Source organism: Polypterus senegalus, chromosome 1 (assembly GCF_016835505.1).
Source record: "Polypterus senegalus isolate Bchr_013 chromosome 1, ASM1683550v1, whole genome shotgun sequence".
Taxonomy (NCBI): domain Eukaryota; kingdom Metazoa; phylum Chordata; class Cladistia; order Polypteriformes; family Polypteridae; genus Polypterus; species Polypterus senegalus.
In genome coordinates, this window is record NC_053154.1 from 201,539,790 (window position 1) to 201,564,287 (window position 24,498).

A 24,498-nucleotide genomic window follows, 5' to 3' on the forward strand; every position below is an offset into this window, starting at 1 on the left:
ACTTTGCTTTAAAGCGAATAAAGCATCGAGTAAGGAAACACTTCATAACCCATAATCCTCGGTGTTATTGACTCTGCCGGGACTCCAGATATATTTGCTTCAGTCGATGGTTGCAGAACATACTTTTTGTGTAAACTTCTGAACCCAGAGAAATGGTAAGTTTTTTTTTTGCTTTTATTTTTATTGGACAGTTCGGTTACGTGCCTTTTTGCGTGTCGGCTACAGTATTAGATTACCTGCCTGTTACCAATTCATGGCAAACGGTTTTATGTGAGTGGTGTGGCAATTAGCATGAATAAAACAAGGTTGTCATATGGATTTGTTTGAAAAAACGTCATATGCAACTTTTAAAATAAAATCTCATCTTCCACGTTGCCTTATACAACTTTTTAGTGGTAATTCCCTTAATTGTTTTTATACATTATTGTGTTCATGCATTATGCAGTTTATTGAACTCAGAAACGCTATAAAGTTAATTAAAGATCTTACCGTCTCATATCTGTCAGTGAGTTTTTTCTCGTGTTTTCTCTAAAAATTTAACATTGTAGTCGGAGAGTGTGCCCCTCAATAGAGCAGCGTCCTGTACAGTGCCAGTTTCTGTTCTGTGTCAGATGCTACACTGGCTCTCCTCGAAAAGAACTTACTTACAAAAAAGTGCTGCAAATTTCTCGAATTCATTGAAATCCGATTTATTTGTTTTGTGGAATTAACTACACGTTACGCGATGATTTCAAATAAAATGTAAAAAGTTTGGATTTCGTTTGAACGTGTTTGGCGAATGAAAAGAAGTCAGTTGTAAAATATTAATTCGGTAATTTATCCCCTTTCAGTCTTAGATCAAGTGCATAGCTGCTGGAGTATATCTTATATTTGGTTTTCTGTAAATTTTCATCTCAGTCCTTATTTGACATACTCGTGTTCAAGTGGTCCCATTAAAATGTGTGCATACTGGGGATAAGCTGTTCTATTCTTCGACGTTCTACTTAAAATGGTATTTCTCCAAATTGGTTAACAATGGGTGATTACTTCGCCCAGTCTGGGGAGTTTGCAACTTTTTTAGCTTATTGGTTATCATAACTCACTCCAACACATCATAATAGATGAGAGAGAGTGATCTGGTCCTGATTTGCTTTTAGTTGTCTTATTTTACAGTTCTGTGCTGAAACCTTTAATGTCAACATTTGTTTTTGCACAGTGACAGAGAACATGCAGTTTCCTCATAGGTCTTGGAAGAGCTCTTTACTTTTACCCATTATCAGATGTTTCATGTGTGACACCTTGGTAGCACAAACCTTTTTATAGCCCATCAATATGTACTAACCCAGCTGAAATCAATTTGCACAGATAGAAGGTGGAATTCCTTTCTATCCAATTACACATTTCAGCTGGTTTCTTGCATTTCCTTGCATTGGTGTACTGATTTTTCTTAGGAGTGTTCAATACTTATTTCTTGTGTCATTCCACATTATTGCACATACCTTTATTCCTTGCCTTTAATGTTGTGAATTTGTTATATTCTTTCCTGAGTTAATGCCAATATCTGGTATGAATTTTATGTGAATATCCTCATTGGAAGTATGTTTACTGAAAAAAAATGTTGATACTTTCAATAATACATCCCCCAGCCCCACCCCCCCCCCCATTGTAAAGACCTTTGATAAACTGTTTGACTAAGGATCTGGACCACAGTGATCCCAGTTCAATCTCTGACCATGTGTACATTGTATGAGTAACTTCACTTTGTTCTCATTCATTTGTGAAAAATATGTGCTAATAAATAATGCTGCAATGTACTTGTGTAGCACTGCATGATGGTGTTCTGTGGCAAATGTTTGCTGTCCTTTTAAATTTGAAGAGAACGAAGAAATAAAGTGTAACTTTCTTTTGCTTTTCTGTAATGGAATAATACTCTGCTACAAATGTGTATAGCCTTGTTTACTAGACACACAGCCAGTTTACACTGAAAAACTATTAAACATTGCTAATTAGATCTGAGAGTGTATGGGTAGCGCAACATTCAGGAAAATTACACTAATATTTTAGCAGTCAGATTTTTTTGAAAATGGGACTTGTTTTAGTTGTCTATTATCGTGTACAAGAAATGAATTACTCTTCAAATTTCCCTTTTGCTTTTTTTTTTTTTTTTTTTATCTTTTATTTCTCAAATTATGTTTCAGAGCCTGCTATGAGCAGGCATCAGTCTCCCTTAGAGTCAATTCTAATCTTGCGCAAGGGCCAAGCTTCCTGTGACTTGGTAATGTAAATAGGCAATACAGACAGTGGACTGATGGGTTTTTTAAATCACAATTTAATTGTGAACTTAATTCCACATTCCCTAACTTCATCTAGCTACTATCAATATTGTAAAAGCAAGCAGTATCAAAGTTCAGTGTGTGCTTAAAATCAATAACATTTTCAGTTTTATTTTGTTTAACATATATATTTTCAGAGTGAAATATATATATATATATATATATATATATAATTCACTAAGGGCACGCAAGACAGAGAGCCCCGCCCACCAACTCTAAGACCATGGGATATGCATTACAAAACCCCGCCCACCAACTTTAACCCTCCTCCCACGTCATTGAATATGCACAACAGAGCCCCGCCCACCAACTCTAACTCTCCTGCCGCGTCCACCCTCGCTCTCAAGGCATGCGTACTGCCTGCTCATGTGCCCGTACTGAACACCTCACCAAACACAGCCTCAGTCGCTTTCGTCTCTGCTACAGTCCATATGAACCTTAGAGCCACGTTGACTTTTCATTGTTCTTTTCGATATCAGGTGCTTTTCTATATATATAATTGACCAAGTCGCCCGACCATGAGGTATGCACGACAGAGCCCTGCCCGTCCACTCTAACCCTCCTCTCGTGTCATGGGGAACGCACGACAGAGCCCCGCCCACCATCTCTAATCCTCCTTCCGAGTCCACCGTCGCTCTCGAGGCTAAAGAGAAGGCTAAATCAAACAGCAATAATTACCAAATAATCAAAGATAACTGACAGTAACAGTGCAAAATTCACAATTGGTATGTCAGTTTGAAAAGATAAGTTTTGAGGGTATTTTTAAAATGTGTTATTGAATCGAGCTGATATATATGAGAGAGAAGAGAATTCCTGTGTTGAGGAGCACTATGAGAGATGCTTGAGCTCCCATAGCACAGAGTTTGATGTGTGGTACAGAAAGTACAACTGCATATGAGAATCAGAGTGAGCGAGATGAGTGTCAGTCTGTAGGAGATCAGTGAGGTTGTGGAGAGCTTTAAATGTTAAGAGCGGCATTTAGTATTGTATTCTGTAGTTAACAGGAAGCCAGTGAAGTTGAGAGAGAATAGGTGTAGTATGTTCAGTGGATTTAGAACAGCAGGTTATTATCCTGGCAGCAGAATTTTGAATAAATTGTAAGTGATGGATACGTTTTTGTGGGATGACAGATAGAATAGCATTACAGTAATCTATACATGAGGTGACTCGGACATTAACCAATACTTTAGTACTGTGTTGTGTAAGAACAGGACGAAGTCTAGAAATGTTTCGCAGATGGAAGAAAGCAGTCCAAGAAATGTTACTTATACACATGGAATTATTTAATAATATTAATTATTATTATTTAATAATTGCTATTATTAGTGTATAAATGGTTATAAATAATTGCATGTAAACGATTTGCCAAAATCTGTTTAAAACGTTACTGTTTTTTCATCAGAAAACCCAGTTTCCACGTCTACCTGTATTAGTTTAAATGGCACTTTTACCACTCGCAATAGTGCAGACGTGCTGACTTATTGTGTCGAATGGGCAACACAGTGAATACAGCGTCTATCTATATATGTCTGTTTTCCATAGCCTGCTACAGGAAGGTACTGTCTTGACCATTGGCATTGGTTTCGCTCCTTGCTATTTTCGTTGTACTGCAACTGTGGTTTCCTAAGTCTTAGTTATACTGAATTCCTTTCTCACCGTTTTCCGTTCCTATTCTTATACCGCTGTATGCTACGGCGGGCTTCGACTAGTATAGTGTAATTAGACAGTCTAACTTAACAAAACAGTCTCCAACCCACTTAATTCTGTTCAGGGTCATTGGGGCCGGGCAGCAGTGGGGAAAGGTAGGAAAGAGCCCTGGACAAGGTACCAGTCAATCTCACATTGCTTACTATTACAACAAACAGTATATAAGCTTGCAGATTGAACAATCCAACTCTCTATTATTAATAAACTTAGTGTTTTGCAGTCTCCATATTTCCTTCTCTCTTAATAATAAGTAGTTTGTGGTGATTGGGTCTGCAAGTTATTTTAATCACTAGAATCTATGTATGTTATTTCTGAGTAGCAGCAGAATTGTTTGTTTCGGCTTTCATTGTGCACCTCTGAAGGCATGAGGTACTGGGATCTGAAGATCAGTCAAACGTCAGCTAATCTAAAAGCAACCAAAATAACAGTAAATCTTCAGTATTGGCAACCAGTAAGGCTCTAAGCTCCCTTTCTAATAAAAGAAGTGTGCTTTAAATAGCTACTTCTCCCAGCTGACCTTCAATTCGGGGCATGCACATTGGAAAGTATTTTATTACAAATGAGCAGTGCTGATGTTTGACTAAAATGGCACCAGTATCACTTTATAGTAAAAAAAATATTTTTTATTAGTCTTATTTTGAAATGTTGATTCTTTGTTTCCAGCCATCCATAATTTATTTTGTTTCATGTTTAATAGAGCTGAACTTTAAAGTATATTAATAGTAAAATATCCAAGTCTCCTTTCTTTGTCCTAGAGGTTCAGTGGTCACGAATTTTTGCACTAAACAGTTTTCACATTAGAAACCATTTCCTGCATTTAATGAAACAAGTGACTTAATTCCCTGCTTTCTTAGCACTCTCACCCTGCCTTCAGGAAATACTGGTTCTGGAGATTCTTTGTTTTGGTCCTGGAGGGCCACAGTGCCTGCTGGTTTTCATTCCAACCAATTTCTTGATTAGAAGCCACTTACTGCTGCTAATACAAAATTCACCGTAAGTGTAGTTCACTTGTTAAACATCATAATACTTTATTGGCGTTTTAACTCGTAAGAGAGATGAAAAATAACAAAGAAACCAATGGCTTACTAGCTAAGTATGTGTTGAACGTGAAATGACTTTTTCATTGAAGCACTTGAAAAGCAAATAAGAAAATAAGTAAGGACCAAGAAATGCTTTGTTCCACAAAACACTTTAGTGACGTTCGCAGGAAGAACAAATTTTATCATATCAGAAATGCAAGGCAGGGTGGGATGAGAGCTATGAATTGAGTTTTAAGAGAATGCATGTATGGTTGTAATCACTGTATTTACTATATATGGTTGTGGAAAGGTCATTTTTTTCTTCCTCACCTTGCATTGTGCCCTTAACATTTAATTATTTTCCTAAACAATACTTTCAACTAAAATAAATACATTTCCACTTTGCAGATAATAATAATGTGTTGCTGTTTATACTTTATCTGCCTTAGTTCTAACTGGGCCCTTTGCTTTTTCTAGTGCCTTAGATGCCTTAGTTCTTAATTTCCAGTCCTTCACTGGTGTCTATGACTTCCAGTGGATTGTATACATTTATTGTCTTCACTAGTGCCTGGCAGTTGCCATTTGTCCTCCCTGCCATACAGAATTGTACATTCAAAACCACTGTGGGTTCCTTGCTCATAAGCCTCAGGAAACCTGTCTTTTACCATTGTGGTGCCATCCCTGCATTTGTTCTTTTGCATTTTGGAAAAAGTAAGTTCGTAATAAAAGAAGTCTACATGAACCACAGAATTTTCATTGCAGGATCTGCAGAGAACGCTTACAAAAGTTGGTGTAAAAAATGCAGGTATCTAGAATCAGAAAGAGATTGTGCAAATCTGAACTACATGCAGCATATGCCAAAAAAGCCTTTTCTGTCCAAAAAGAGCATTATAGCAAGACTACATCTTGCCATTGAACATATAGGCAAAAATCAGGCATTCTGGAACAATCCATGCATTTGGTGCAGTGGTAACACTGCTGCTTTGCAATAAGGAGGTTGTGGGTTCACTTCCATGGTCCTCCCTGCATGGAGAGTGCTTTGAGTAGTGAGAAAAGTGCTACATAATTGTAAAGAATTATTATTAAATATTATGTGCTCTGGAGAATGAATGAAAGATAGAGTTATTTAACCACAGACACAGTTGACATATTTGACCTAAGTGAAAGACAAATATTTCAGGAGAAGAACCAACTGAGAAGCATGGTAGCGGAAATGTTATGGTTTTGGCTTACTTTGCTGCCTCAACGCCTTGCAGTCATCAAGTCAACTATGAATTTTGATGTCAAATTGTGCTTAAGGAGATTGTCAGACCATTTGAGCAAAAGTTGAAATGAACTGGAATGAACCTTTTTAGCACAATCATGTTCAGAAGCACATCTAGCAAATCCATCAAGGAATGACTCAAAAAGAAGAAATGAAAGGTTATAGACTAACCTATGTACCTGATTTGAATCTCATTGAAACATTGTAAGGAGATTTCAAATGGGCAGTACTTGTAAGAAAACCCAGGAACATTGTGCAGCTAAAGGAATTTTGGATGTTGGACTGGTCTAAAGTTTCATCAAGTTGATGTCTGAGATTGGTGGGCAGTTATGCAAATTATGCAAAATGTCTATAAGAAGCAATTTCTGTTAAAAGATGGCAGTACTACTAGCTTCTGAGGCCAAGGGTGTACTTACCTTTTCCCCAAGTTGACATTTTTTTTGATTGAAAGGGGAAATTTTTTTTTTATTCCAGTGTATCACCTTTTATCTGTGGGCACTGTTTGCCTGTTCAAATATGTTGAAGAAGTCAGCAGTTCCATGAGACATACCTGCCTTTTCACCTTTTTGGAAAATATTACATTTTAAATCCTATCTTGGCCATTAACCTTATGAGACCTTATGCATGATGCTTATAGCTTACAAAATAAACTTAATGAGAATTTATGTGCCTACTGTTAGAATCCTGTATATCTTTGTGTTCCTGCACAACTGCAAAACAATGGAGTAATGCAAACATGCTCAAGTCATTAGTATCAATAATAACATGTAAATGTTCAAGAACTTTGAGGTTCAGAATGGTGTGTTATGATGTATATGGTTGCCTTGTATTCCTTTGTACACATACTTTGTTTTACAAAGTTCTTGAGTATATAAAATATTTAGGTGTGAGTACTGTATGTCACCCAGTCGGTGCTCGCTAACTTAGTATTATTCGAGTCAAAACTATTGTTGGGCAGTCTGTGTGCTGGAGGTCAATTAGTCTCACCAAAAAGTAAATTGACTGTAAATTAACTTTTTTTTTTTACTGTCATGCACAAACATTAAAACTGATTAGTCATTTTTGTTATAGATTATAATTTAAAAAAAAAAATCACTTCTTTATAAAGGTTCCAGTGTAGCTGACAATTTCTGATGAGAAAGCCTCAGTGTTTATGGTAAAAGTATTAATTACTAACTGTACTTCACATCATCATCCACTCATTAAGCATGATTAACCTGCTTGCAAATCAGTAAATGTAGACACAACTGGCCAGAGTTAATGCATTACTGTAACCTGCATAACAATGCAAATCAACATTAATGTTTTGGCAAACAAGAAACAGAATGATCTGATTGGTTTCATTACAGCCAAATTATTTTCACACAGGCTCCAGCGAACCTTCATATAAGCTAGTCCATATTAAGTTAACTTATGTCCTAAAAAAATGGGTATTAATCTCAAATATGTGTATCTCATCGTTTTTGTTGTTATTATTTAAATAGGATAACCATGCTATCAAAAAGCAGCAGACTAAAGCTGACACCGAACACTTTGACCAGCTCTTCGTTCAGATAGTGAATGACTTGACAGAACAGGACCTTAATCATCCGGAAGTGGGAGATGCAATTAGACGGCTGAAGCAGGTACCCGAACATTCAAAATTTTCAATGATACTATGAAATATTTGTGTTAGATTTTGTTTTTGTTATTACAGAGGCATGTACTGTTGCTACTAGTTTTAACCGGTCATCTTGCTTGTTGCACAATTTTCTTTAGTAGAGTTTGAGTTTCATTTTTAAAAAGCAAGTTTGTTGTGGTTAATAGAAACTTGTAATATGAAATTAATTGAATCATCTACTGCCCCCTGTTGGACATTCTTGCAGGTCTTGGAGTACAATGCCCCCGGAGGTAAAAGGAATCGTGGCCTGTCAGTCATTGCTTCATATCGGGAGTTGGTCACTCCTGAGCAACTCACACCTGAGAACCTGCAGCGAGCCCTGGTGGTTGGCTGGTGCATTGAATTGGTGTGTTACGGTTATTTACTTGTGTTTTTTCAGTGTCTGAATAGCACATTTTATATTTTTTTAATCAAAAAGAGTTGGCATTGATAGTTTTAAATATGTATTGTGGCATGCATGACTGACTGGTTATCTGCCATTTAAGAAACAGAGCCTGCTGCAGTTAGCTGTAATCCTTCTGTAACATTTTATCGTGTTCCTTTATAGCTACAAGCCTTTTTCCTAGTGGCAGATGACATTATGGATGCATCTTTGACCAGAAGGGGGCAGCCATGTTGGTATAAGACCGTAAGTATCATTTTTTGTTTACTTTATAATTTTGTTAAGGAAACAATAAAGAAATCAATGCATCTTTTAGCTCTTATCTATCTTCACTTTATAAAATCACAAAATGTACCTTGTGTGAACGTATAAGAAAAAAAGAATGCTATAAATGGAGAATCTGAATAAGGTACCTTTTTCAGTTTCTAACAAATTTTAATGGTGATTGACAGGATGGTATTGGATTAGATGCTGTCAATGACTCCTTTTTGTTGGAAGCCACCATCTACCGGCTGCTAAAAAAGTACTGCAGAGGAGAACCTTTCTATATTAACCTCATCGAGCTCTTCCTGGAAGTAAGGAAATGTATATAGACACTTTGATTTACACACAATTTCTTAGCATGTTTTATTAATTCAAAAATATAAACCATGTATTATTTTATTTTGCCCCCTGTTTCTGTGGTAGACAAGTTATCAGACAGAACTAGGTCAAGCTTTGGATCTGATCACAGCCCCACCTAACCAAATAGATTTGACACGATTCACTGATGACAGGTGAGTCTCCAAACTCAATGCACAACAATGCAATAATCAGAGTAATACTTCAGCATACTTAATCTGAATCTCACGGTCTTATTACTGCCTCAGTTCAAATGAAATGAAGACCATACATCTGATTCTAAAAATGTCATAGCTATCTATACTGCTTCACCGTTGCCTTGGATATTCATGGATTCTCATCTACTGCATCTCTGTGTGAGAAGTATGTATGTTTTTGATGTTTGTCTGTAGTGCTGCAAACACTTGTGTGATTGGGCATTATCCAGCTGTTCTTTTTATAATGTCACGTAAAACCTTTAGAGAAAATTAAGTACTCTTATCTGTTAGTAACACCTCATCCAACAGTAATAATAGTTTCTGGAATTTAATCAGCTATAGGTATGCCTAACATTAAGCATCTAATTGAATTTAATGGAAATAAGGTTCAAAGTGCCTGTGTAATATGGAATTTTCTATTGTTACTTTCATACCTAATTCAATTTAATTTTTATTCGGTACTAATAAAACTGAAACCATCCTATTAAGCAAAACGTTTTTGAAAATTTTAATTTAATTTTGTGCAGTTGTTTGTGTTATCAAGTTTAATCTGTAAAAGCAACCATTTTGTTAATTGTTTTTCTACTTGGATCTTTACCTGTATGATGTACGGACAATTAAAAAATAATAACAATAAGCACTGGCATGGTGGCATGGTGATTAGTTCTGCCTTACAACTGCACAGATGCACATTTGATTCCTGGCCCAGTTTCTTCCCAAATTACAAAGATGTGCACATGGGGCTGGTTGATGACTATGAAATGCCTTTCATCCAGTGGTCATGTAGTAATTTGTAGTTCATATGTAATTAACTTAAGCAGGTCTGAAAAATGGGATGTGTGCATGAATATCCAGTAACTTTATGATCTCATCAAGTTTATGCTTGTCGGGAACCAAAGGCTTTTCCAACCAGGGATTAGGCAGGGCAGAATAAGATCACAAATGGAATGCTACCTCAGAATTCTTGCAAACAAAGCCAGAAGCACATCACTTGGGTGACTAAGTTGGGTTTTTGAAGAAAGGTATAAAATGTAGACTATTAATTTGACAACAAAGTGGTTATTTGCTGCTCATACGGTATACTGTATATAGTTGTATGGAAAAAAAAAACTTAGTTTAGCTTCTACAACTGCAAAGCTACCTGTTGCAGCGCTGTGATTCTTAATTAGACTTCTTGCACTTATTAATTTTGTTAATAAATAATATACATTTTCATATTCATTCATTATGATTTTTTAATGCAAAGATAGAAAATTAAGGACAATGCTAAGCTTAGGTATTGCCGAAGGTTGCCAGTTCAAATCCCATAAACACCAAAAGTGACTCTACTTTGTTGGGCCCTTAAGCAAGGCGTTTATCCTGCAATTGCTCCATCCTGAGTGTGACGCTAATCTACATCCAGCCCTGCATGTAGGCCCTCCAACCAGCAGGGAAAACCTGGGGGATGGTGGCAGAATTGGCACTCCAGCCACCATTAAAAACATTACACTGGTTCCATTCCATCTGAACTAGTGTGGTGCTGAGGTGTCGCCCGTTGCATGGCTGAACTCGGGTCCTAAACTGGGATCATGTGGTGGGTGCAGCAATGCGCTGTATCAGCGTGTGCTCCTAACCTTTCCTCTCTCTCTCCTATAGAAAGGTTTAAACTTTTTCTTTTTTCAAAACAAGAAAGAAGTCTTATGATGAACACTCTGAAGGGTGTTCTAAATTTGTGTTTTCTCACTTATCTTGTTGAGCATTCTATTTCTAAGCTCTTTCTCTTTTTAGCAATGGTCTGTTAAAATGTACTTCAAGAAAACAAACTTGGATCACTTTCCTTGTACCAACTGAACATTTAGGAAATAGAAAGTAACTTTTATGGGGACAATTCATACTTCCTAATTGTGCTGAAAGGGACTAGTTAATGAGCATTTGCTTCTTTAAAGTGGCATTGTGTCTGCAAATAATAAATGTTGCCCAGGATTCACTTTATGCTACCAAGAATACAGAGCAAAGATACTGTTGAGTTTTTTTACCGTGGAATTGATCAGTATAACATATTTCCTCAATAAGATGACCTTTTATAGTTTAGATTCTGTTGCAGCAACTTTTTTATTTAGTTACATTTAATAAAATAAAATCGCAAAATTTGATACATCCAAATGTATAGTACACTGGCAAACTAAAGTATTTTATTGAAATTAAAATTCTTAACAAACAACACAGAAATATTTTTTAAAATATGATATAGAGTATAAAATTGGTAAACTTCTTTGTATTTACAGCATTTGGTAAGCTCTCAGTTTTCCTAAATGTGTGTGGGAATATAGATCATGACTGAAAGGAATACTAAGGATAGATAATGATCATCTTGGAGCATAAAACAACTTTCTTTTAGAATCCATATCTTGGCATTGTGTAAAAATGGTTATTGCTTAATATAATCCTATTATTTTAAATGTGACATTTTCATTAACATGACCAGAATCTGTGAATTCTTTTTTTGTTTATTCACTTTTTGCATTGTTTCTTCCCAGGTATAAAGCAATTGTCAAGTACAAGACTGCTTTCTATTCATTTTACTTACCTGTTGCTGCTGCCATGTATATGGTAAGATTATTTCTGTTGTGGAATATGACCCGGACACATACAGGCAGACACGTTGTAATCACCCCACACACATTTATTGAGGTTTCCATATTTCACAACTCAGCTCGCAGACCCCAATACCCCTCAGTCCATGCCAACACAATGCCTTCTCTCTCTTTCCTTCCAACCACCTCCTTCTCTCCTCCAGAGACCTTGTTCACTCTTCCACCCGACACAAGCCCAACTCTGAAGGGAGGCGGCCCCTTTAAATAAGCACCGGATGTGCTCCAGGTGTGTTCCCGGCAATCTCCCACCGACACGCCCCAGTGTGGCGGAAGTGCCGGCTGTCTCCTGGAAGCACTCTGGGTGTCCATGTTCCTCTTTCCCCCCCAGCACTTCCTGGTGTGGCAAAAGTGCTGAGGTCTAGGGTCCTCCAGGTATTGGGGTCCCCCTAGCGGTGACCACAGACCCCTACAGGGTCGAGCTTCCCAGCTGTTTACCTGCGGCCCCCAGGGCGGTCGCCCCCTCGAGGTCTGGAGGAGACACAAGCCCTCCTCCGGTCTTCTCGGGCGTCCCGGCAGGATACCACCCCCATCCAGGTACCACACTGTCTATGTATTTTGAGTACAGCTATTGGCATACCTAGTAGCCATGTATTATGTGTAAAAATGTCCATCTTTGCCAAATGCTGAAAGTTTAATTCAGAGACACATTTTCAGTAATGATTAGCGTTTTCCTTGAAATTCTTTTTTCAATGAAGAAAGCACTTGCTGTCATCATTATGTCTTTGTCCACATGAAATATTTCAGCTACTGGTGCTAACATTTTTCACACTTATTCTTTAAGCAAGTATGTTGGGGAAAATAATTATTTTCCTCAGATACCTTAATTAGAGCACATCGTAGACATTTTTGAAATTTCAAAAACTTCCAATGAAAAGCACTGGCAAACATTCAAACTTCTCTATCTTAAAACACAGTAACATTTTGTAGGACTTCATTTATAGATTAGTTTTCTGTTTCAGGTTTGGTTTGAAAGACGTTACTTCAACTTTTATATTATGTATAGTTTCCACTTTTACTCATCTGATGGCAAAACACTGAAACACCTGTAGAGTTGCATACATGACAGCAGCTTATATCTAATGCTGCTTGTAGGAACAGTGGCAGAGGCTTGTGCAAACTTCGGTCACATCAGCTAACTTCTGTTGCTGCTTGAAATTGTACCAAGTAAGTTACATGATAATTACCTTTGTAAAAAGTGAAAAAGCTATGCATAACTTTTATTGTCAGTGATCTTCAATATGGTCCAGTGTAGTCAACAGTTTTTGGGACTTCACTTAGATTTTACATCTTCATGGGGATATCACTTTTAAGAGATTTTAGTTTAAGAAATTTGACCTACAGTTAGTCATAGACCCTCCACAATCAACATCTAGCAGTAATATATCATTGATACAATTATTTTTCACTTGTGTTGTAATCTACTGTCTATAAAAGCTATTTCTGCTACCACAACCTTTTTTGAGCTTGATTTTATTACTATATCGTAAAGTGCTGTTCAAAGACATTTATTGTGTGTATTCTACTAAAGTTTTGTTATTAAAATACAGTGGTGTGAAAAACTATTTGCCCCCTTCCTGATTTCTTATTCTTTTGCATGTTTGTCACACAAAATGTTTCTGATCATCAAACACATTTAACCATTAGTCAAATATAACACAAGTAAACACAAAATGCAGTTTTAAATGATGGTTTTATTATTTAGGGGGAAAAAAAAATCCAAACCTACATGGCCCTGTGTGAAAAAGTAATTGCCCCCTGAACCTAATAACTGATTGGGCCACCCTTAGCAGCAATAACTGTAATCAAGTGTTTGTAATAACTTGCAATGAGTCTTTTACAGCGCTCTGGAGGAATTTTGGCCCACTCATCTTTGCAGAATTGTTGTAATTCAGCTTTATTTGAGGGTTTTCTAGCATGAACCCCCTTTTTAAGGTCATGCCATAGCATCTCAATTGGATTCAGGTCAGGACTTTAACTAGGCCACTCCAAAGTCTTCATTTTGTTTTTCTTCAGCCATTTAGAGTTGGATTTGCTGGTGTGTTTTGGGTCATTGTCCTATTGCAGCACCCAAGATCGCTTCAGCTTGAGTTGACGAACAGATGGCCGGACATTCTCCTTCAGGATTTTTTGGTAGACAGTAGAATTCATGGTTCCATCTATCACAGCAAGCCTTCCAGGTCCTGAAGCAGCAAAACAACCCCAGACCATCACATTACCACCACCATATTTTACTGTTGGTATGATGTTCTTTTTCTGAAATGCTGTGTTCCTCTTACGCCAGATGTAACGGGACATTTGCCTTCCAAAAAGTTCAACTTTTGTCTCATCAGTCCACAAGGTATTTTCCCAAAAGTCTTGGCAATCATTGAGATGTTTCTTAGCAAAATTGAGACGAGCCCTGATGTTCTTTTTGCTTAACAGTGGTTTGCGTCTTGGAAATCTGCCATGCAGGCCGTTTTTGCCCAGTCTCTTTCTTATGGTGGAGTCGTGATCACTGACCTTAATTGAGGCAAGTGAGGCCTGCAGTTCTTTAGACGTTGTCCTGGGGTCTTTTGTGACCTCTCGGATGAGTCGTCTCTGCGCTCTTGAGGTAATTTTGGTCGGCCGGCCACTCCTGGGAAGGTTCACCACTGTTCCATGTTTTTGCCATTTGTGGATAATGGCTCTCACTGTGGTTCACTGGAGTCCCAAAGCTTTAGAAATGGCTTTATAACCTTTACCAGACTGATAGATCTCAATTACATCTGTTCACATTTGTTCTTGAATTTCTTTGGATCTTGGCATGATGTCTAGCTTTTGAGGTGCTTTTGGTCTACTTCTCTGAGTCAGGCAGCTCCTATTTAAGTGATTTCTTGATTGAAACAGGTGTGGCAGTAATCAGGCCTGGGGGTGGCTACGGAAATTGAACTCAGGTGTGATACACAACAGTTAGGTTATTTTTTAACAAGGGGGCAATTACTTTTTCACACGGGGCCATGTAGGTTTGGATTTTTTTTCTCCCTAAATAATAAAAACCACCATTCAAAAACTGCATTTTGTGTTTACTTGTGTTATATTTGACTAATGGATAAATGTGTTTGATGATCAGAAACATTTTGTGTGACAAACATGCAAAAGAATAAGAAATCAGGAAAGGGGCAAATAGTTTTTCAAACCACTGTATATTATCACTGCTATTTTAATAAAATTCACTGTTACAAAAATATTTAACAAACAATAACCGATTCTTTAATGAAGTAACTTATTTTTACTAGATTTTTTACTCTGCTGGCCTAGCTCGCTTTCTCAGGGGTGGGGGTTGATTTGTTTTCAATCCTATTTTTGTAAAAATTGATTTATTTGTATGGAATGTTGTGTGATTTCAGTAAAATTAAAAAAAAAAAAAAAGAACTGTTCCAACTGTCAAAAACAATTAAGCTCCTGAACACTCCTGAATGTCGCGCCATATGTACATTTTTTAACTTGTTTATGCTGTCACCAGCTTCATTATTTTTGCTTTAAATGCAGCATAGATGTCCTATAGTGGGTGGTGGAAATACATTTCAGAAGCTCAAGTAAGGTTACTTTATTTCTTATTTCTTACAGGCTGGAATTGATGATGAAATGGAGCACAATAATGCCAAAGCAATCCTCCTGGAGATGGGAGAATTTTTCCAGATTCAGGTATACTTTTCAAAAACAACACACACACCCTCAAAACTTTCTACTGTTTTACATGTTTGAAATTTCTGTTGGCTGACAGTATAGTTAATATCTGTTAATTGCTTTATGCTCAGCTGGTAATGTGATATCAGGTAATAGCCTTAGGCCAACACCTTGATTTTGCTTCATAATATTCTGCATCTATACAGTGAAGGTTCAGTTGTCCAGATGAATGGGAGGCTGATTATACCCTAATCTGTTGCACAGGAAATGTGTTTTTATGTAGTGGCTTTACATCATTTATATGTAATTTTATTTAGCCAGTCACAGAGAGCATTTTTATCAAGTTGATGTTGTGAAGGAAATAATATTTTTACGATTTTTTTTGTATATATTTTTCTGTGTCTTTATATAACCAGTGGTATACATATGTATACTCATATATTGCTATTATAGAACAAAAAAAATATTTTCGTGTCACATCCTGGTAACTTTCCACAGTCGGATGATTTGCTACTTATTAGCTATCTTTCTTATCTATGTCTATATATGGTTAACAATGTCTTTGTGTAGTCAGAGTGGCTCAAGAAGAATGGAAAGTTCACTTGCCACTTTCCAATAGATGTATTGCATTAAAAAAATACAGAGAGAGAAAGAGACAAAAACATTTGCAGACCAACTTTGGATTATTTATTTAAAAGAAATCCATGACAAGGTAAAACTACAATCAGCAAATGTTATACATCTTGGGGAAATTGACATTCACTAATATAAAAGAGGTGCCACCTTGGTTCAATGAAACAAAGTCTACCACATTACTGGTAGATGTCAGAGGGCAGTGGGCATACCTCCCCCCACCCCCAACCCCCAGTGAAATTTAAGAACTTGTTTATGTGAAAACTGTAGACTCATGGCCCTCATTTAAAAGAAACGGGAGATATAGATAGACCTAGAGCCATCTAAGGGCTCAGTGCTAGTTGATTGGTGAAATGTTTTCTTGGTATGCCAAAAGGCACTGTAGCCTGGTTTAACTCGATTTTAATAGATGTGGTTAAGATTGGGTTTAAAGATCATCCATTGGGTCTTTAGTTGAAATTTGAGTTGGATAAATCCTTGCTGGTGGGGAGGAAGAGATGCCATAGGAAAAAGAGATACAGAACAAGATGGGGAATGCCTGTGATATGTTTAATTATTACCAGTGGAGTTTGTTTTCTGTTTCTTTTTTCTTTCATTTGGTACTGTGTGTTGTACGCATTATTATCCCTCCATTTTTTTTTTTTTTCTTCAAAAGTATTTTTTGATTCCACTTTTTTTATGGGTTAGAGGGATACCCAGGTATCCTTGTACTTGTTGCAGGCATTATTACAGAATCATTTGAACATGCTCCTAGGATAAAGATGTATTTACTGCACTGGTCATTTTTCTTTGCTATCTTCATCAGTATTATACCAGTGAGAAAATACAAGCATTCATCTACTTGTACAAGTCTGAATTCTGTACTCGCAGACATTTCTTATAATCACACCACATATTCCTTCAAATTGCATCTTTCAGGGCTCTAAAAAGATGTGAGTTCTAAGATTAAGGTGTAAGAATCATCCACCAGACTTTTATGATTACTTCCTGTGTTTTCAGAATTGTGGTTATGCATTTGCCTAATTGAAGGAGAATTACACAATCTTCTTGTGAGGATGAGCTTTCCTTGTATGCCTCTGCAAAATTTCAAGAGTATGCTTATATAGATTAATTTTAGCATGCAACCTACTGCGTTCCTAAAACAGTGTATATTCATTTTCCTGTTGAAGAGTTAACCACAGATTACTTCTTCTAAAGAAAAGCTTCCTAATGCCATTTTAATGACTTGCTTATGGTCTGCACCTCAAAGTGCCGAAGGTATGGTTAAAATCCATTATAAAAACCTGCCATCCTTGTAACCGGAGAACAAATCTGAACACCCATTTTTCTGCATAGTTTAATCAAAGGTTTTTCATTGTGGACCCCCAGTTTGCACACATTTTTGAATTTCCTAAAGGCAAGCAGGAAATTTCACATTAGAAATAAGAATAAATTACAAACACTTTGTGTTAATTTTTACTTAAATGGAAAACGTATTACAAATGTGCTTAGGCAACATACATTAATATTACCAGAAATAAGTGGTGTTTAATATAACAAACTAGTATTAGTGTTCATGTCCTGCACTACCTACACAGTTTAGAAGAAATGACCCCTGCAGACATCTTGCTGAAAATGTTGTGGTTCAAAATAATGAGTCAAAATGACGCTGATAAAACTTGTGTTGCAGGCACTTTCTTTCTCTGCCAGTTGCCTTGTTCTGTACCGTATGCCACCAGGAACACACTGCACACTGTCTCAAATCTTCATTCATTTGCATTTTCTAGTTTTCAAAACTTTTCACAACTGTGAATCATGCCACCCATTCTTAATTTTGTTAAAGTTGTATTGTACACATGCTGATTCTGCATTCCCCAAGTTTGTCACTCTGAAGATTATTTCTTATTCTAACATACTGCATTGGCATAGAGACTGGCAGCTTCACAAGAGGATATGGTTTGTGTTTAATTTTTGTCATCACTTTTTTTTTTTTTAAACAGAATGTGCAAGCAATTAAAGTAAGAGCTTAGGGCATTAAATCATTTGAGCATATCCTGCAGTATACACAAGCCGTATTCATGATCTGCCTGCTCATTAAAGGAACCTTTATGCCCAGCACACTTTTCTACATTTTTTTCATGTGTATTTTGAATGTCCTATTATTTTCGTTATGCTTTATATTTGCTTAATTTGTAGTAGCTAAGGCAGAACAAAATTTTAAAATGGCAAAAAGTACATTTAAAGCAATCTTTTCAAATATAAACATATTTTAATTTAAAACATGTAGATGCATTAGCCCCTTTTATAAAAGAGTATCCTACTTCAGAAATATAAAGCCCTATGTTGTAATAGTTAACGTACTCATGTGGTAGATTTAATTTTATCTTTCTTAATATATTTTCTTTACAAAACTGCAGGATTGTTTTGGGAATTCATTAATAATTGTTTGTAATGAATACTGGCAGAAATTGTGGCCTTGATGTGAGATTTTGAGGGCCTCTGTGGCAAATACTCAACTTACTTTTATGCACGATTCCTAACTCCACTGTTGTAAAAATGGAGGAGATGATAATAACTGTTTGTATTTTTAAACCCTTTACCTGGGAATATCATCATCTTTATTTTATCTGTGTTAGGTAAAGGTCAAGAGAAATATTATGTAAACACAAAGGATTAATAACTGTTATATAAATACATCCTCATTAATAGTCCTGGGTTGTTACTTGACGTTCAGTCTATTGTGTGGTGTGTATCAGTTGCTAACATTACAGGAAAAAGCAGTGATTCTTATGTGTACATTTTTTAGTTTTATTTAAAATAATCAAAATACTGTGGCAATAGAATCGTTTCACAAGATGGAACACAAAATTTCAAAACTGTAAATGAGGTAATGTTTTCATTTAAAGATACAGATTTCATTTTTTCTATCTAAAATATTGAGAGTTATTCTGAGAACTCAAAACTAGCTTACACTTTATTCTTCAGATTTTTTTTTTTAACAATCAATACTTTTTTTAATATGTATTTTAATACTCCATGTATGCAATACACTGCATAATTGGTATACACCTTATGCCTTGCGCCCAGCATGACAGGATAGTTGCCCATCTAGTGACCAGTAGTTGGGTGGACATGGCTGTCTTTTTCATTTGCAAACCATGTTGCCTTTCTTTTTTTTAAGAGGTTATCTTTAAGAGAGTAAATTGCTTGCAGATAGTATTTTATTTTAAAGTAATGAATTACTCTTTGGGTAAGTTTAGCTGTGAAAGTCTTACAGGTTTCATTGTAGAATGTCTCCTCTCCTCTCCTCTACTTACTGCCTAATAGCTTAATCTGCAGTGCTTACCAAAGCTGTTTCTGTTGCTAAAGCTGTTTAAACCCAATTTCCACTCCTGCCATCTCCTTAATTACAGTTGCAATCTGTCACTCAAGTCTCTGTCTGTGAGTGTTATTTATTTGCAGTGAAAGCACAAGGTTGGCTTCCACTTATATCGTATTTTGTGTTTTCTCACAAATGAAAAGAAAAAATGATTGTTACATAGGATTTCAGAATTGGTATACAATTACGTTAAAGTGAACATTAAGTGACTATCAAATGTCAATCTAGATATACTGCTTTTAACAAAATAAAGCAAGACAAGAAATGCCAAAGTGCATTATTCGTATTTATTACAATACCTGGGATGCAAAATGTACATAATCATATGATGAGACAACTTTACAGTTCTAATTAAGCACTTACTTTTTCAGTTAAGATTTCATCCATTAAACCACATAAGTTAATTACGTAAATATATGAACAATTCAATATACTGAAATAGCACTCATAATGTAAATTAGACTGACAGTATTTTTGAATATTAAAATTCGCAATAGCATGTCATGCCATTTTATAACCTGCTTAATCCAGGCCAGGGTCATGGTTAGATTAATTGCCCTGGAGCCTATCCTAGCAGGCAGGGCAAACACACACTAAATATACACTAGGGCCAGTTTAGTGTTGCCAGATCTCCTAATTTCCATGTCATTGGACAGTGAGAGGAAATCCATGCAGGGAGGACCTGGGACATGAACCCTGGTCTCCTTACTGCAAGGCAGCAGTGATACTACTACTGTACTGTGTCATCTTATGCAATATCATTTAATATTAATTAGCTGTGCCTAAAATTTGCCAGTATTTATAAACAATTCTTGTTTGGACAGTTTGCAGGATATTGTGTTTTAAAATAATTCTGAAAACGCACACACATATTAGGGCCAGTTTATCAATGCTCATTCACTTAACATGCAAGTCTTGGGACAGTGGGACGAAAGTGGAACTATTGGAGTAAACCCACACAGACATGAGGAGAACATGTAAACTCAGGCGCCCATTTTCAGGTGGTGTTCCTGCTTTGTGCCCAATAATAGCTGGTATTGGCTTCAGGTGCCTCGTGAACCAAGCTTGGATACACAGGTTAAGAAGATAGACGGATGTATTTTGAACACATGTGCACACTTGGGTGGTTTAGAAAACTCAGGTGGACATTTAATACTTCAAGAAACAACTGAACATGTCTTCTTGAAACTTTCTTCAGGGAGGATCAAGTATTAGCAAGGATACATGTGATCAAATTCAATCTATGCATACATATTTTTTTCATTTCTTTACTCACTAATGGAAACATGAGCACACACCTACTACATTTTTAATGTCACATTTCAGCTCACACTGTTTGCACATAAATGTCTTTAGTTGTAATATACTTGGTTGTGTCAAGCTACAGTTAGAAAATGAAATGAACCTTAACAAAACTGATTATGTCATTTCTCAATGTAGTCTCCACCCTTCTCAATGCACTTGCACCACCTGCCTGGAAGTGCCTGGATTCCAGGAGAATAAAAGGTTTTGCCTTGTCCTCACAACCACTCGTGCACCGGAGTTATTGTTGAACACTACATGCTGAGGGGTACTACAGCCACTAGTGCAAGTTCCTGTGACTTGCTGGAGACCAATGTGAAGCCTGCTATTCAATCCAAGTGGTGAAGACTACTGTCTCAAAGAGTCCTTTTGCTGCAAGACAATGCCCGCCCACACAATGCTAGGAACACCAAGTCTTGTCTGGAGAAACTGAAGTTTGTGGTATTGCCATATCCTCATTTGCCAGATTTGGCACCGTGTGATTTCCAACATTTTAGATTGCTAAAAAAACATCGGGGTGGTCATTAATTCAATGCAGATGACGACGTGAAGAAATCGGTGCACAAGTGGTCGCGAGGACCAGACAAAACCTTTTATTCTGCTGGAATCCAGGCACTTCCAGGCAGGTGGCGAAAATGCATTAAGAAGGGTGAAGATTACATTGAGAAATGACATTATTAGTTTTGTTAAGGTTCGTTCCATTTTCTAACTTTACCTTGTCTCCCCCTCGTAAAATGACAAGGAAAGCATTTTTTAGTGTGCTGGGCTAGATTATTTAGAAATAGCTGTCACATTTTCATTATGTGTCTTTCTAGGATGACTATCTCGACTGCTTTGGGGATCCAGCAATAACAGGAAAGATTGGCACCGACATTGAAGATAACAAGTGCAGCTGGCTAGTTGTAGAGGCTTTGAAGAGAGTCACTTCAGAACAGCGGCAGGTGCTAGAAGTAAGTAGCTTTCTCTTTTCTAATGGATCTCCAAATTATTTAACGTGTTAAAAGCTGTGTGATCCCCTGTTTAAGAAGTGAATAGTAATTAGCCTGCCATGTTTTTAAGTTAATGCCTCAATTTTAGGTGCACATGTTGAAAAACATTCACTATTTAGCAAAATGTGTTGTAGTCTGCTTACGTGAACATTCCAAAGGAAAGCCATCGTCATATAAGATAGCCAGTTGCTTAAGATGATTATATATTAACTAGCTGTGTAAGCCCAGGCTCCTAGAAATCATGGATTCTGGCACTTCAATCAGTCAGTCGCATCAGTTATGCATTAGCGGCTAAGCGAGGTTCTCAGTGGTTTCATTTTGCCAACGTACTCGTCTCTGTTGTCTATCAGTGGCTAAGTAAGTTTCTCTCTTCTCGGCGGTTTCACTTTGGCCACAGAGTTGCTTTCTTTGAGCTTCATGCTGTAGCCTCGCACTTCCCAGCCTGACAGACAGACAGACACACACGCATTTCCACGTGTAGATGTTTATATAAAAGATTTTTGACAGGAGGACAGTGGTGTAGTGACTCGTATTTCTGTCTCATAGCACCTCAGTCCTGTTTCCAAACCTAGACAGGAACAGCTTGCATGTTTCCTAGTGTATGACTAGGTATTTTTTTTCAGGTACTCACCTTTTCCACACATAACCCAAAGATGTGTTTAGTTAACTGGCATTTTTAAACTTTCCTAGTATGAGAGTGTGTGTTTCCCTGAGATGGACTGTTATCTCCATTATGGTTGTTTCCTGTCTTCTGTCCAGTTTTAATAGGGACTACTGTATATACTCAGGTATAGGTCGGGTCTTCAAATCCAAAAAATCGATCATAAAATCAGGCCCCGACTTATACGCCTGTTCAAAAATGCAACACTTATTTTTTTTTTTACTTTTTTTTTTTTTACATGTTCTTGCCTCCTCCAATCTTGCATCAGTTTCTCAGACACATCAAATTTTGTTGCAGCAGCACAGTTACCAATTTCTTTCCATACTTCAATGACATTTAATTTAAAAACAGCTTCATATTTTCTTCTGACCAAACACTCCAGGACCTCTTACAATAAAAGTGTATGAGGGTGTGAGATACAAAAAACACAAATGAGTGCAAACGTTGCTTCGGAATAGTTTGGGTATTACCGTGTGGTCACAATAGAGAGGGAGAGGTTAGGAGAACGCGCTGATACAGCACATTGCACCACTCACATAGAAAAAAAAGGTAGTGTGCTCTGTGGTTACTTTCTCAGGTGGGCGTTAGCATATCATAATCTCTTGGACCAATAGTGTGAGTTTTCCGCATTTGACTTATACGGCTGGCATTATAAAATACCAGAAATTAAGTAAAATCAAGTCCCTACTTATCCACGAGTATATACGGTACTTTCTTGTAAGCTGAATAACAATGCTAGAAAATAGATAGGTGCATTTTGCTTGTGATCTAATACTTAAATATTTTAATAGTAGATTTATTTTAATAAGCAAAATTCTTATTTTTCCCTTTTTTTTTTTTTACTCCTAGTTGTGCTATGGCCGCAAGGACAGTGAAAGTGTTAATCGCGTCAAGTCTCTTTATGCAGACCTGAAAATGCCAAAGGTGTACAGTGAATATGAAGACAGCAGCTACCAGCGTCTAATGGGTCTGATTGAACGTCATGCCAATAAACTTCCCCACTCAATCTTCTTGTCTTTTGCACAGAAAATTTACAAAAGAAACAAATGAATCTCTGAACAATGTATGGCCTTTGACTGCAGTGGCCACAGTTGAAAGAAAGAGACCAACTGTGAGTCTACTGTCCACATTACAGAGAGAGTGAGAAAAAACTGAACTTCTGTTGATCTGTCTTGTGTTTTTAATTTTGTTTTTCCCCCCCAAAACACAGAAGAATCAAGTCACCTGCTTGACTTGCAACTAAGTTATTTATGAAAATGTGCTGCATATGTTCATGTTTTTATTTCTGTTGTTTTGTATAGACATTATTTTTAGTGGGATTTCATAGGTTAGATAGACTGGACTAACGTTAAGTCTGTTTACACCTCCTCAATCCCTTCAGTCATGCCAGTGCCTTTCATACGGTTAAAAGTTTAGAACAATATACCTGAACTCTTGAGATACACAAGTTACTGTGGGCACAATAAATGCTGTTGTCACAAGTGCAGCCTGATGAATTTATGGTGTGGCTATTCCTCTTTACCAAAATGTCATACTTCCAATTAAATAGAATAAGGAGCCAATGTGTTAACAGGTTAAGACAATATAATGAACAAACTCTAAGCAGCTGAGTGATTGTAAAAACATGTTGTATAATAATTTATATTTTCTCCTGATATATAAGTGAAGCTGTGACTTTTTTTCCTTCACAGTTTTCAGTTACACTAATGAAAGTAATTTGGAAAATTCTTATCTGAATGCAAAACTCTAGGATCTCTGAAAAGCATTCATTAGATGAAAAAAGGTGAATTGCTCACAAGCCATAGTGTTGCCAGATAAGTAAAGTGTTAACTTGAAATTTTTCTTCCTACTGTTGAGAGAAAAAACTATTTCAGTCACTGCATGGTGAACAAGTAGCTCTTGCAAACACATAATTATTGTCATTTTCCAGCATAATGTTATAATTTTTATTTGTGAATTTACAATGCTTGAAATAATGAGTTGCATGAGTTTATTGTGCTTAGTACAAGATTGGACCCATGAAGCTTGCGCAAATATCATGAAAGGGGTAACCAGGAATCCAGTTCTAAGGTGCCCGGGAAAAATCCAGCTTTTTATAAAGCATTTTGCTGATAT

The 24,498-nt window shown here is 36.7% G+C and overlaps 1 protein-coding gene across 1 annotated transcript; it reads left to right on the plus strand.

Annotated features, from left to right (window-relative positions):
• The first annotated feature begins 4 nt into the window (after positions 1-4).
• Positions 5-23,864, plus strand: fdps (farnesyl diphosphate synthase (farnesyl pyrophosphate synthetase, dimethylallyltranstransferase, geranyltranstransferase)). The gene is made up of 10 exons (XM_039767227.1): positions 5-155; positions 7,787-7,927; positions 8,168-8,308; positions 8,510-8,590; positions 8,797-8,919; positions 9,032-9,120; positions 11,679-11,751; positions 15,381-15,458; positions 21,549-21,683; positions 23,233-23,864. The coding sequence occupies exons 1-10, from the start codon at positions 153-155 to the stop codon at positions 23,431-23,433; spliced, it is 1,065 nt and encodes a 354-aa protein (XP_039623161.1). The 5' UTR covers positions 5-152; the 3' UTR covers positions 23,434-23,864.
• Positions 23,865-24,498: the final 634 nt, after the last annotated feature.

Coding starts and splice junctions, on each gene's coding strand:
- fdps (XM_039767227.1), top strand. Junction 8,920..9,031: donor TCATCGAGCTCTTCCTGGAA/GTAAGGAAATGT, acceptor TTTCTGTGGTAG/ACAAGTTATCAGACAGAACT. Junction 15,459..21,548: donor GAGAATTTTTCCAGATTCAG/GTATACTTTTCA, acceptor GTGTCTTTCTAG/GATGACTATCTCGACTGCTT.